The 13,958-nt window shown below is 44.1% G+C and overlaps 1 protein-coding gene across 4 annotated transcripts in view; it reads left to right on the top strand.

The window, feature by feature from the left end:
* Positions 1-13,958, top strand: part of ftcdnl1 (formiminotransferase cyclodeaminase N-terminal like 1) — a 159,213-nt gene that overhangs the window by 23,759 nt on the left and 121,496 nt on the right. For 3 of the 4 annotated variants that reach the window (XM_061926432.1, XM_061926433.1, XM_061926434.2), the window contains exon 2: positions 11,198-11,316. In XM_061926432.1, coding sequence (XP_061782416.1) covers positions 11,198-11,316 — 119 coding nt within the window. Of the gene's footprint in view, positions 1-10,926; positions 11,036-11,197; positions 11,317-13,958 lie in introns of those variants that run through there. The other variant, XM_061926435.1, reaches the window with a different exon arrangement.

Here is a 13,958-nt window from a genome sequence, read left to right as displayed (position 1 = left end):
GTTTTGTATTTCATTTGGAAGTCAAGGCGCTAGAGTCTGGAGGAAGGCTGGAGAGGAGTAAAATCCAAGTTGCTTGAAATCCAGTGTGAAGTTCCCACAGTCAGCAATGGTTTGGGGAGCCATGTCAGCTGCTGGTGTTGGTCCACTGTGTTTCATCAAGTCCAAAGTCAATGCAGCTGTGTACCAAGAGATTTTAGAGCACTACATGCTTCCATCTGTTGAAAAGCTCTATGGAGATGATGATTTCATTTTCCAGCATGATCTGGCTCCTGCCCACATTGCCAAAACCACCAGTAACTGGTGTACTGACCATGGCATTACTGTACTCGATTGGCCTGCCAACTCCCCTGACCTGAACCCCATAGAGAATTTGTGGGGTATTGTGAAGAAGAAGCTGAAAGACACCAGACCCAATAATGCAAATGAGCTATTGCAGCATCCTGGGCATCCATAACACCTCAGCAATGCTAAAGGCCGCTATAGCAGCATCCTGGGCATCCATAACACCTCAGCAATGCCACAGGCTGATTGCCTCCATGCCACGCCGCATTGATGCAGTAATCCGTGCAAAAGGATTCCCAACCAAGTACTGAGTGCATTAATTGACATTTTCAAATGTTTGATTTTGTTTTGCTGTTATAAGTCTTTTTTTTAACTTGGTCTGAGGAAATATTCTAATTTTTTGAGATAGGATTTTTGAGTTTTCTTAAGCTGTATGCCATAATCAGCAATATTAAAATAATAAAAGGCTTGCAATATTTCAGTTGATGTGTAATGAATCCAGAATGTATGACATTTTTGTTTTTTTAATTGCATTACAGAAAATAAAGGACTTTATCACAATATTCTAATTTTCTGAGACAGTCCTATATATATATATATCTCAGGGTTTCCCGCCGCGCTTTGTTGTTAAGACAACAAAGAGCCGCCGCCTAAACTAAAGTCTTAACAAGTTGCTCCGCTTAGTTCTGCCTCTGCCTCTGTCAGTATGTCTCTGCAGCACCCAGCATTGTCCCACCCACAGAACCATCTGATTGGTTGCGCACAGAGCGGTAACAGCCAATCAGCAGTGCGTATTCAGAGCGCATGGAGTCAGTGCTCCTGTGGTAGGGTTAGCTCAGGGGTCAGCAACCTTTACCACTCAAAGAGCCATTTTGACCCGTTTCACAAAATATAGAAAACAATGGGAGCCACAAAACTCTTTTGAAATTTAAAATGAAATAACACTGCATACAAAGTTTTTTTTTTGCTTTGTGCTATGTATAAACCAGGGGCCTCAGACACGCGGCCAGCACCGTAATATGAAAATTTAATGTTAGTGCGGCCCGCGAGTTTTATACGACTGCCGCTTGACAGCATCACACTTGCCAACCCTCCCAATTTTTCCGGGAGCCTCCCGAATTTTAGAGCAAATATTCTCTCGAATGTCTGTTGATTTTCACCCATTCAACAATAATAAGAGCGTGCTATGATGGCACTGCCTTTAGCGCCCTCTACAACCTGTACAAACAGCTTGCTAGCCCAGTAATATGATGTATGCAGCTTCTACAGACACATACGTGACTGCAAGTCATACTTGTTCAACAGCCATACACTTCAGACTGAGGGTGCCCGTTTAAATAACTTTAACACTCTTACTAATATGCGCCACACTGTGAACCCACACCAAACAATAATGACAAACACATTTCGGGAGAACATCCGTACCGTAACACAACATAAACACAACAGAACAAATACCCAGAATCCCATGCATCCCTAACTTTTCCGGGCTACATTATACACCACCGCTACCACCAACCCCCCTCTGGCATACTTGGCTGTTGACCAAGTATGCCTAGCAGTCATTTACGTGTGTAAGCAGAGGTCGCATACTACATGTGACCGGGCCGGCACGCAGATTGCATGGTGTAAAAGCGGACGCAACGACATGTTGTAGAGGACGTCAAAGGCAGTGACATCCCGTCACGCCCTCAATATTGTTGTCCGGGTGTAAATCGGAGAGATTTCCGGGAGAAGCACTGAAATCCGGAAACCTCCCGGAAAAATCGGGGGGGTCGGCAAGTATGCAGCTGAGCCGCATCAGAGTGATCAAAGAGCCGCATGCGGCTCTGGAGCCGCGGGTTGCCGACCCCTGGGTTAGCAGAAAGGTGTTTAGCAGATGAGCAGAAGGCAGCGGACTCTACCCAAATTATAATAAACACCTCCCAGTCAACTACTAGTAACATCACTATGAGCCCGTTGACGTTCTAGAAACATAAGCGGCAGCTCAGCTTGCTCGCAGTCCTTGAGGTGAAGGCTAATTAGTTTTTAGCATAACGTTAGCTAATTTTGCGGTGTGTATGCGTGTATGTCTGTCTGAGAGAAAGACAAGCATTATTAACCTACAGTTAACAACTAAGTTATTTCACTTTACCTTTTTCTGTGTTGATTGAGCTGTGTTGAAGCAGCAAAAAACGACATTATGTTAAATGAAGAGTTTCCTGAAGCTGTCTGTGATAGTTTATATAATAATGTAACTGCATCATAAAGCCTACATGAACTCCATGGTGTTCAGGGATGAATAGTCTCTCCTATTGCTATTGTACTATTTTTTTCAGCTATAGTTACATTAATCATTAGTAATGTAGCAGCCTAGGTTTGAATGGCAGGGTCCCTACTATCACATGTTGATCAAAATATAACATTTACATAATAAAAACAGTGTTGGGTTAGTTACTGAAAAACAGTAACTAGTTACAGTTACTAGTTACTTTATTTCAAAAGTAACTCAGTTACTAACTCAGTTACTTACACCAAAAAGTAATATGTTACTGTGAAAAGTAACTATTTAGTTACTTCTTCTACTTTTTTTTTTTTAAAGCTCCCATTAATGCCCTTTTAGCCTTCATTTTAGTACTGTTATTGCACTGGAGAATAATACAATCTGTTGATCAACTTGACATACATTTGCATCACTGAACTCTGCTAAGCAATGTGCTCTACATACAACACACAAAGACAAAGATATGTTTCAAAGGGCCAATTTATTTCAGGCCAGAACAAATTGACAAAACTATTTTAAATAGCTGCAACATAACATACATAAGTAACAAACAGCATAATAACACTAACACTAACCACGTTAAACCCAGATTCCGAACTAATAAAGGTCTTAACTCATTCTCTTTCTATGCCACTTCAATATGGAATGCACTCCCAACAGGTGTAAAAGAAAGGGCATCTCTATCCTCCTTCAAAACCGCACTAAAAGAACATCTCCAGGCAACTACAACCCTAAACTAACACCCTCCCTTCCACATAATACCTCTTCGGATTGTAAATAATCAAATGTAGACACTTTTTCTTATACTTTCTGATCTCTCTCTCTGTGTCCACTACTTGCTGTACATATCCTACCAAGTCAGTCCTACACTGTTTCAATGTCCATTTCTCTGATGATGCAATTGATGACTGAAGTGTTGATACCAACCAAACCTAACCCCCCCTCCATATCCCACACCCCGGATTGTAAATAATGTAAATAATTCAATGTATATACCCTGATGATTATCTTGTGTGATGACTGTATTATGATGTTAGTATATATTTGATAGTATATATCTGTATCTGGACCCCGACTTAAACAAGTTAAAAAACTTATTTGGGTGTTACCATTTAGTGGTCAATTGTACGGAATATGTACTGTACTGTGCAATCTACTAATAAAAGTTTCAATCAATCAATCAATCAATCAATCAACAACATAGCTGTAAAGCTGGCTTCACCTAAGGAAGGCACACGTGACATACACAGAGCCTAACCAGGCAGATTTGAATTGTTGTTTTGGGCAGTAGTTGGGATCTTTGATCCAAGACACAACTTACATTTAACTAAAATGTTCTTTTCTTTGTGCTCGACAAAAGAAAAGAAGTAAGAATATCCCATACTTGCCAACCCTCCCGAATTTCACTGCCTCTCCCTGGGACAACCATTCTCCAAATTTCTGCCGATTTCCAGCCGGACTTAAGGCACGCCCCCTCCCGGTCTGTGCGGATCTGAGTGGGGACAGCCTGTCGTCACGTCCGCTTGGCCAACCAAAAAGTAACCACAGAACACTGTACCGTATAGGCGTATAGTGTTCTGTGGTTACTTTTTTGTTGGCCAACGGTTGTATTGCGCACCCCCCTCCCCCCACTCCCCTCCCCTCCCCTCCCCTTCCCACACTCAGACACACAGTCACACGCACACACAGAGAGCGCAGAGGAAGAATCAGAAGCACGTCTCTGCTTCGCTGGAATAAAACACACTCAGATCCTCAGTTTCTAGCCGATACTACATAAAAAGTAACGTAAAATAACGCAGTAACGCATCATGTAGTAACAGTAACTGAGTTATTGAATATAAAAAAATAACGCGTTAGATTACTAGTTACCGCCGAAACTAACGGCGTTACAGTAACGCGTTACAAAGTAAAGTAAAAAATATTGACTTACTAAGTCATAATAATGACATACCTAGTATCTCAGGTAACTAGGACTGTTTTGTGTATTGTTTTTACTTCACTGAAAAAAATATCAAGATATATATAGTATATCGGCATTCAGCATATGTAGCGGAAAACACAACCAAAAATTCTAGGCTTCCTCGCGCGACAAAAGAGACGTGATGCGACAGGCCGAGTTACGCTGTTCCTTACGCTGTTACCCACCCCCTTCCCCCTGGAGAGACACCACCTTAACTAATAAATTTTCTGGGGGAAACACTGTATATATATATATATATATATATATATATATATATATATATATATATATATATATATATATATATATATATATATATATACACACACATGCATATATATATATATATATAGACTTCTATGGAAATGCAAGAACCTAGACTCAGATTTCCCTCGCCCGGACGCGGGTCACCGGGGCCCCCCTCCGGAGCCAGGCCCGGAGTTGGGGCATGATGGCGAGCGCCTGGTGGCCGGGCCTGTCCCCATGGGGTCCGGCCGGGCACAGCCCGAAGAGGCAACGTGGGTCCCCCCTCCAATGGGCTCACCACCCATAGCAGGGGCCATAGAGGTCGGGTGCAATGTGAGCTGGGCGGTAGCCGAAGGCAGGGCACTTGGCGGTCCGATCCTCGGCTACAGAAGCTAGCTCTTGGGACGTGGAACGTCACCTCGCTGGGGGGGAAGGAGCCTGAGCTAGTGCGCGAGGTAGAGAAGTTCCGGTTGGATATAGTCGGACTCACCTCGACGCACAGCAAGGGCTCTGGAACAAGTTCTCTCGAGAGGGGCTGGACTCTCTTCCACTCTGGCGTTGCCAGCAGTGAGAGGCGACGGGCTGGGGTGGCAATTCTTGTTGCCCCCCGGCTCAGAGCCTGCATGTTGGAGTTCAACCCGGTGGACGAGAGGGTAGCTTCCCTCCGCCTTCGGGTGGGGGGACGGGTCCTGACTGTTGTTTGCGCTTACGCGCCAAACAGCAGCTCAGAGTACCCACCCTTTTTGGATTCACTCGAGGGAGTACTTGAGAGTGCTCCCCCGGGTGATTCCCTCATTCTACTGGGGGACTTCAACGCTCATATTGGCAACGACAGTGAAACCTGGAGAGGCGTGATTGGGAAGAATGGCCGCCCGGATCTGAACCCAAGTGGTGTTTTGTTATTGGACTTTTGTGCCCGTCACGGATTGTCCATAACGAACACCATGTTCAAGCATAAGGGTGTCCATATGTGCACTTGGCACCAGGACACCCTAGGCCGCAGTTCTATGATCGACTTTGTAGTTGTGTCATCGGATTTGCGGCCTCATGTTTTGGACACTCGGGTGAAGAGAGGGGCAGAGCTTTCTACCGATCACCACCTGGTGGTGAGTTGGCTGCGATGGTGGGGGAGGATGCCGGACAGACCTGGCAGGCCCAAACGCATTGTGAGGGTTTGCTGGGAACGTCTGGCAGAGTCTCCTGTCAGAGAGAGTTTCAATTCCCACCTCCGGAAGAACTTTGAACATGTCACGAGGGAGGTGCTGGACATTGAGTCCGAGTGGACCATGTTCCGCACCTCTATTGTCGAGGCGGCTGATTGGAGCTGTGGCCGCAAGGTAGTTGGTGCCTGTCGTGGCGGTAATCCTAGAACCCGTTGGTGGACACCGGCGGTGAGGGATGCCGTCAAGCTGAAGAAGGAGTCCTATCGGGTTCTTTTGGCTCATGGGACTCCTGAGGCAGCGGACAGGTACCGACAGGCCAAGCGGTGTGCGGCTTCAGCGGTCGCGGAGGCAAAAACTCGGACATGGGAGGAGTTCGGGGAAGCCATGGAAAACGACTTCCGGACGGCTTCGAAGCGATTCTGGACCACCATCCGCCGCCTCAGGAAGGGGAAGCAGTGCACTACCAACACCGTGTATGGTGCGGATGGTGTTCTGCTGACCTCGACTGCGGAAGTTGTGGATCGGTGGAGGGAATACTTCGAAGACCTCCTCAATCCCACCAACACGTCTTCCTATGAGGAAGCAGTGCCTGGGGAATCTGTGGTGGGCTCTCCTATTTCTGGGGCTGAGGTTGCTGAGGTAGTTAAAAAGCTCCTCGGTGGCAAGGCCCCGGGGGTGGATGAGATCCGCCCGGAGTTCCTTAAGGCTCTGGATGCTGTTGGGCTGTCTTGGTTGACAAGACTCTGCAGCATCGCGTGGACATCGGGGGCAGTACCTCTGGATTGGCAGACCGGGGTGGTGGTTCCTCTCTTTAAAAAGGGGAACCGGAGGGTGTGTTCTAACTATCGTGGGATCACACTCCTCAGCCTTCCCGGTAAGGTCTATTCAGGTGTACTGGAGAGGAGGCTACGCCGGATAGTCGAACCTCGGATTCAGGAGGAACAGTGTGGTTTTCGTCTTGGTCGTGGAACTGTGGACCAGCTCTATACTCTCGGCAGGGTCCTTGAGGGTGCATGGGAGTTTGCCCAACCAGTCTACATGTGCTTTGTGGACTTGGAGAAGGCATTCGACCGTGTCCCTCAGGAAGTCCTGTGGGGAGTGCTCAGAGAGTATGGGGTTTCGGACTGTCTGATTGTGGCGGTCCGCTCCCTGTATGATCAGTGTCAGAGCCTGGTTCGCATTGCTGGCAGTAAGTCGGACACTTTTCCGGTGAGGGTTGGACTCCGCCAAGGCTGCCCTTTGTCACCGATTCTGTTCATAACTTTTATGGACAGAATTCTAGGCGCAGTCAAGGCGTTGAGGGGATCCGGTTTGGTGGCTGCAGGATTAGGTCTCTGCTTTTTGCAGATGATTTGGTCCTGATGGCTTCATCTGGCCAGGATCTTCAGCTCTCACTGGATCGGTTCGCAGCTGAGTGTGAAGCGACTGGGATGAGAATCAGCACCTCCAAGTCCGAGTCCATGGTTCTCGCCCGGAAAAGGGTGGAGTGCCATCTCCGGGTTGGGGAAGAGATCTTGCCCCAAGTGGAGGAGTTCAAGTACCTCGGAGTCTTGTTCACGAGTAAGGGAAGAGTGGATCGTGAGATCGACAGGTGGATCGGTGCGGCGTCTTCAGTAATGCGGACGCTGTATCGATCCGTTGTGGTGAAGAAGGAGCTGAGCCGGAAGGCAAAGCTCTCAATTTACCGGTCGATCTACGTTCCCATCCTCACCTATGATCATGAGCTTTGGGTTATGACCGAAAGGACAAGATCACGGGTACAAGCGGCCGAAATGAGTTTCCTCCGCCGGGTGGCGGGGCTCTCCCTTAGAGATAGGGTGAAAAGCTCTGTCATCCGGGGGGAGCTCAAAGTAAAGCCGCTGCTCCTCCACATTGAGAGGAGCCAGATGAGGTGGTTCGGGCATCTGGTCAGGATGCCACCCGAGCGCCTCCCTAAGGAGGTGTTTAGGGCATGTCCGACCGGTAGGAGGCCACGAGGAAGACCCAGGACACGTTGGGAAGACTATGTCTCCCGGCTGGCCTGGGAACGCCTCGGGATCTCCCGGGAGGAGCTGGACGAAGTGGCTGGGGAGAGGGAAGTCTGGGCTTCCCTGCTTAGGCTGCTGCCCCCGCGACCCGACCTCGGATAAGCGGAAGAAGATGGATGGATGGATGGATATATATATATATATATATATATACACACACATGCTTATACATAATATTTATATTATATATATTATGTTATATATACATATAAATTATATGGGTAGATATTTGCTCTAAAAGGGTATTTCAACAAGTAAACAGTACAGTAGGTACTTGATTTTGATTTATGTAATGCCCATAAGGGTATTCTAGTAGATTATGCAGAGATAAGATGTGTCAGTATCAAAATATTACTTGAAATCAATTTTTGGCAGCAACAAACTGGCCGTTTGTGTATATTTTAGCTTTGTAAAAGGTATTTCAACAAGTAAACAGTACAGTAGGTACTTGATTCTGATATTTGTAATGCCCATCAGGGTATTCTAGTAAAATATGCATGTGTAAATATGCGATATGTAAATATCAAAATGTTACGTTGAATCACTTTTTGTCAGGCAATATTATATTTAATGACAATTTTACGTAAATGAATGCATCCAAACACTTTATACATATTTATTATGTGCACGAAGAAATAACAGTTACCATTGTATGTATCTTCCAAGTAAGAAAGAGGTTTTGTCACATCAACATCAGACTAACAACAGTCCTTTAAATCTCATCAATACCACAGAAAAGACAAACTGTCATTCTCCGGATACGATAAAGACTTAAATAATGTCAAAGACGTAGTGTTACAATAACCACCAAGATAAAGTGTTAGTCTTATATAGGGATGTCCCGATCCGATGTTTGGATCGGATTGGCTGCCGATATTTGCCAAAAATTGCGTATCGGCAAGACATAGGAAAATGCCGATCCAGATCCAGTTTAAAAAAAACTCCGGTCCGTGTTTTCCAACGCACCGATTTAAATAATACATTCCACTTTTCTGCTGCTCCGTAATTTCCGTTCCGCATTTTCCATCACACCTTCAACACATCTACAGGTCTGTGAATTCTCACGCAGTTGCTTTTAGCTGCTGGCATTACACGACAGGCTCTTCTCACTCTTTCCTGTGTCTCCCTCTCACAGACAGCAATTGCACCTTCTTACACACGTCACATACTGTCACGACATACATCACATACTGTCACGTCATACGTCACATATGTATACGTCCTCCCCGAGCAGAGAGGTAGTAGCATGGCTAACGTTAGCTGGGATGCTAGCGCAGCCGTCCGAGCAACGCTCCCTCTAAGGTGCTTGCCTGTGCAATTGCGCACTGTTTAAGCGTCCCCTGCGCATAGCAAATCTATGCCACGCACAAAATCTAATAAAAAAATAAGCGCATAACAATTTTCGACACACGGACACGACAGAGAAAACAGTTTTCGTTGTCATTGTTCAAATATTGTGACGTCTGTCGAGACGCTTATCTCCATTCGGTGCCACACGCCCAAACCATCAAAATGCTGAGGCAAAAATGTCCACATCAACTCCGTATGAAAAAATTAGTGATTTTTTTAGTTGTGATTTCCTTCTCTGCATGAAAGTTTAAAAGTAGCATATATTAATGCAGTATGAAGAAGAATGTTTTAATGTAGACATGCAAGCCTTGAAAGAAAATTTTGAAAATCAAGACTACATTTCCTGCAAATGGGTGCATTTCTACCCTATATTTTAACTTTAGATTTATTCTCATATCAAACTCTTTTGGCTGTCTTTTTGACGCTTACATCCAGCGCCCCCCTCCACACCCTGGATTATAAATAATGTAAATAATTCAATGTGATTATCTTGTGTGATGACTGTATTATGATGATAGTATATATCTGATAGTATATATCTGTATCATGAATCAATTTAAGTGGACCCCGACTTAAACAAGTTGAAAAACTTATTGGGGTGTTACCATTTAGATGTCAATTGTACGGAATATGTACTTCACTGTGCAACCTACTAATAAAAGTCTCAATCAATCAATCAAAACACATAGAATCATCATACTGCTGTGATTATATGCATCAAGTGTTCATTCAAGGCTAAGGCAAAATATCGAGATATATATTGTGTATCGCAATATGGCCTTAAAATATCGCAATATTAAAAAAAGGCCATATCGCCCAGCCCTAGTTCAATGATGCCATTTCTGTTTGTCATGTATAATTGTGTCTATTTTGTGTTTATCCTTGAATAAACAGGTCAGTTTCTTGTTACCAACCATTGTGTATTATTCAAACTCCCCTAATTCAGCTGTCTAGTTGTTATCAAGAGTACTAAAACCCTTTTCAACATGATTCTGACAACTAAGTAGGCTAAATAATTTTAAACTTTAATACATGCTCGGATAGGCCAGTATCGGTCGGTATCGGTCAGTATCGGTATCGGAACGGAAATGCAAAAACAATATCGGTATCGGATCGGAATTGCAAAAACCTGGATCGGGACATCCCTAGTCTTATACCTTGTAATCTGGTGTGGACAGACGAAGCCAAGAGACGCAAGTTTAGCGAGCGCTGCGCGCTCCCGCGACAGGAAATCAATTTTTAAATAGTTACACTTTTTAAAATTATTAGAATTATTGTAAGTACAGTAAAAGTTGGGATCAGTAATGATCATTGGCAGAAAAACAAAGTAATTAATGTGCAGCTCGCATGATAGTTTCTAGCAACCGTAATTTGCATTTGGTAGTTATTATTTTCTTAGGGTATTTATTTAAATAGATTATTTATTTTCTTGATTGTTGTGTTATGAATGAATTGTCTATTTTTTTTCAATAATAATACATTTCTGTATTGCTGCATATAAGCTTCTGGGCGGTGGAACCAGGGAAGGGGAAGGGGCAGGTTTTGGGTGCAAATTCCACTCCTGCCTGGGGTGTCCAATGACAATCATTAAAATACTTGATTTATTTAGTGCACAAGTGGACTTTGCCCTTTGCACTGATAAGTAGTTTGGCTTGAACAGAGCTGGTGATTATAAACGTACAGTATATATATATGTATACATATAAGTATATATATTCAAGTACAAGACAATATCTTCTCAAAGGTAAGATTATCATTATTTACTTTTCACAACAACTTAAATTATTATAACAAAATAATAAGTAAATTGTGTATTTATTGTACATAATGTGACGTTAGCTCACGGTGGAGATAATCAGAGATGTTGCTCCGTGTGTTTAAAGGTAATTTATACACTATTTTGCAGAAGCATGGTGTCCACTTCATTGGGAAGACGTCTGGTGGCGTGTCTTCTCAATGTCTCTGAAGCTCAGAGGAAAGACCTGCTGGACACGGTGGCTATGGCTGCACTGTACAACTCTCAAGGTTCAAGTACTTTACACTACACACCAACATAGTGTAACATTGTAGCACAGTATAACGTATACTGTGCTTTAACACAATACTACAATACTTAATTATTTACACATTAATGAACAGCAGCAAAGTGGACACAGGTATCACTACTGTAGCATCAAAAAGAACATAGTATTTGTATACACCACCAACATACGAACACCCATACAATAAACAGTATAATAGTATGCCATCAAAATGCATACTGTCCAGTATGTACATACAATACAGTTTATCTATGCACAACCAGCATATAGCTGGGTTGCAAACATGTGATCGGTCTCAAGCGATGGTCTGGAGCCCCATTAGGCTGCTGTTTATTTACTTGAATCAGTGCAAATTTGGGTGTATTTTGAAAGGTTTAGAGGCAAATACAAACCCCGTTTCCATATGAGTTGGGAAATTGTGTTAGATGTAAATATAAACGGAAAACAATGATTTGCAAATCATTTTCAACCCATATTCAGTTGAATACGCTACAAAGACAACATATTTGATGTTCAAACTGATAAACATTTTTTTTTGCAAATAATCATTAACTTTAGAATTTGCCAGCAACACGTGACAAAGAAGTTGGGAAAGGTGGCAATAAATACTGATAAAGTTGAGGAATGATAAATGGGTTGTACTTGTATAGCGCTTTTCTACCTTCAAGGTACTCAAAGCGCTTTGACACTACTTCCACATTTACCCATTCACACACACATTCACACACTGATGGAGGGAGCTGCCATGCAAGGCGCTAACCAGCACCCATCAGGAGCAAGGGTGAAGTGTCTTGCTCAGGACACAACGGACATGACGAGGTTGGTACTAGGTGGGGATTGAACCAGGGACCCTCGGGTTGCGCACGGCCACTCTCCCACTGCGCCACGCCGCATCAAAAATGCTCATCAAACACTTATTTGGAACATCCCACAGGTGTGCAGGCTAATTGGGAACAAGTGGGTGCCATGATTGGGTATAAAAACAGCTTCCCAAAAAATGCTCAGTCTTTCACAAGAAAGGATGGGACGAGGAACACCCCTTTGTCCACAACTGCATGAGCAAATAGTCAAACAGTTTAAGAACAATGTTTCTCAAAGTGCAATTACAAGAAATTTAAGGATTTCAACCTCTACGGTCCATAATATCATCAAAAGGTTCAGAGAATCTGGAGAAATCACTCCACGTAAGCGGCATGGCCGGAAACCAACATTGAATGACCGGGACCTTTGATCCCTTAGACGGCACTGTATCAAAAACCGACATCAACCTCTAAAGGATATCACCACATGGACTCAAGAACACTTCAGAAAACCACTGTCACTAAATACAGTTTGTCGCTACATCTGTAAGTGCAAAGCGAAAGCCATTTATCAACAACATCCAGAAACTCCGCCGGCTTCTCTGGGCTCGAGATCATGTAAGATGGACTCATGCAAAGTGGAAAAGTGTTCTGTGGTCTGACGAATCCAGATTTCAAATTGTTTTTGGAAATATTCGACATCGTGTCATCCGGACCAAAAGGGAAGCGAACCATCCAGACTGTTATCGACGCAAAGTTCAAAAGCCAGCATCTGTGATGGTATGGGGGTGCATTAGTGCCCAAGGCATGGGTATCTTACACAGGTTTTGGAACAACATATGCTGCCATCTAAGTGCCGTCTTTTTCATGGATGCCCCTGGTTATTTCAGCAAGACAATGCCAACAGCGTGGCTTCTTAAAAACAGAGTGCGGGTACTTTCCTGGCCCGCCAGCAGTCCAGACCTGTCTCCCATCGAAAATGTGTGGCGCATTATGAAGCGTAAAATAAGACAGCGGAGACCCCGGACTGTTGAACGACTGAAGCTCTACATAAAACAAGAATGGGAAAGGGCAAGATGGCGGCTTGCAGACGCTCTTGGAAGTGTAGAGCGATTTGGCAAAAATACCCGTCAATTCTGTCAATTTCATGGCGTGGACACTCCGTGGTCACATACGACCGACAGACAATTCTGGATGTGGATAGATCGGGCCGTTATAGACTGAAAGATGCGTGTACGGTGGGCCTCCTCGCTAGCATGGGAATACTTCGCCGGCTACATCCAGCGGCCTTTGAAGCAGCGCAGTCAAGTACCAGCGGGGACCGTCAACAGAAGACACGCAAGCGATGTGAGCGGAAGCAGAAGCGAGGATGCCGAGCGGGGCTAACAACAAAGCAAAAGGCTAATCCTCAAAGAAGCGCTAATCCGGGTAAGGAGTCAGTTAAAATAGAACTAGCCAGCGCCAGGCTGGATAATCCCTGCACACATAGCAATTCTCTTAGAATAATACACAACTCACATAATGTTTTTTCTGTGATGACTGTGTCAGAAGTAGACATGCATTTTACTGAGGTGGCAAACTATGATGCGTTTAGTTTATCGCAGCACCAAGCAAACAATCGGAAAATTCCCGTCATATCAATTCCTAGATATGGTCGAAATTATTTAAAGTGCACTACGCGTAATAAACGTATCATTATTAATATTGCTACTACGGATAATTTCAACAAAAACTCCTCAAAACAGCCCACTACCTATAATATGGGCTTTTTAAACATAAGATCATTATCTTTTGCCTCTATTTCTTTGTGGTGTACAGCCCTTTG

This window comes from Nerophis lumbriciformis, linkage group LG31 (assembly GCF_033978685.3).
Source record: "Nerophis lumbriciformis linkage group LG31, RoL_Nlum_v2.1, whole genome shotgun sequence".
NCBI classification, from domain to species: Eukaryota; Metazoa; Chordata; class Actinopteri; order Syngnathiformes; family Syngnathidae; genus Nerophis; species Nerophis lumbriciformis.
The sequence above is the reverse complement of the archived record's forward strand: the minus strand, read 5'-3'. Positions and strand labels throughout refer to the sequence as shown.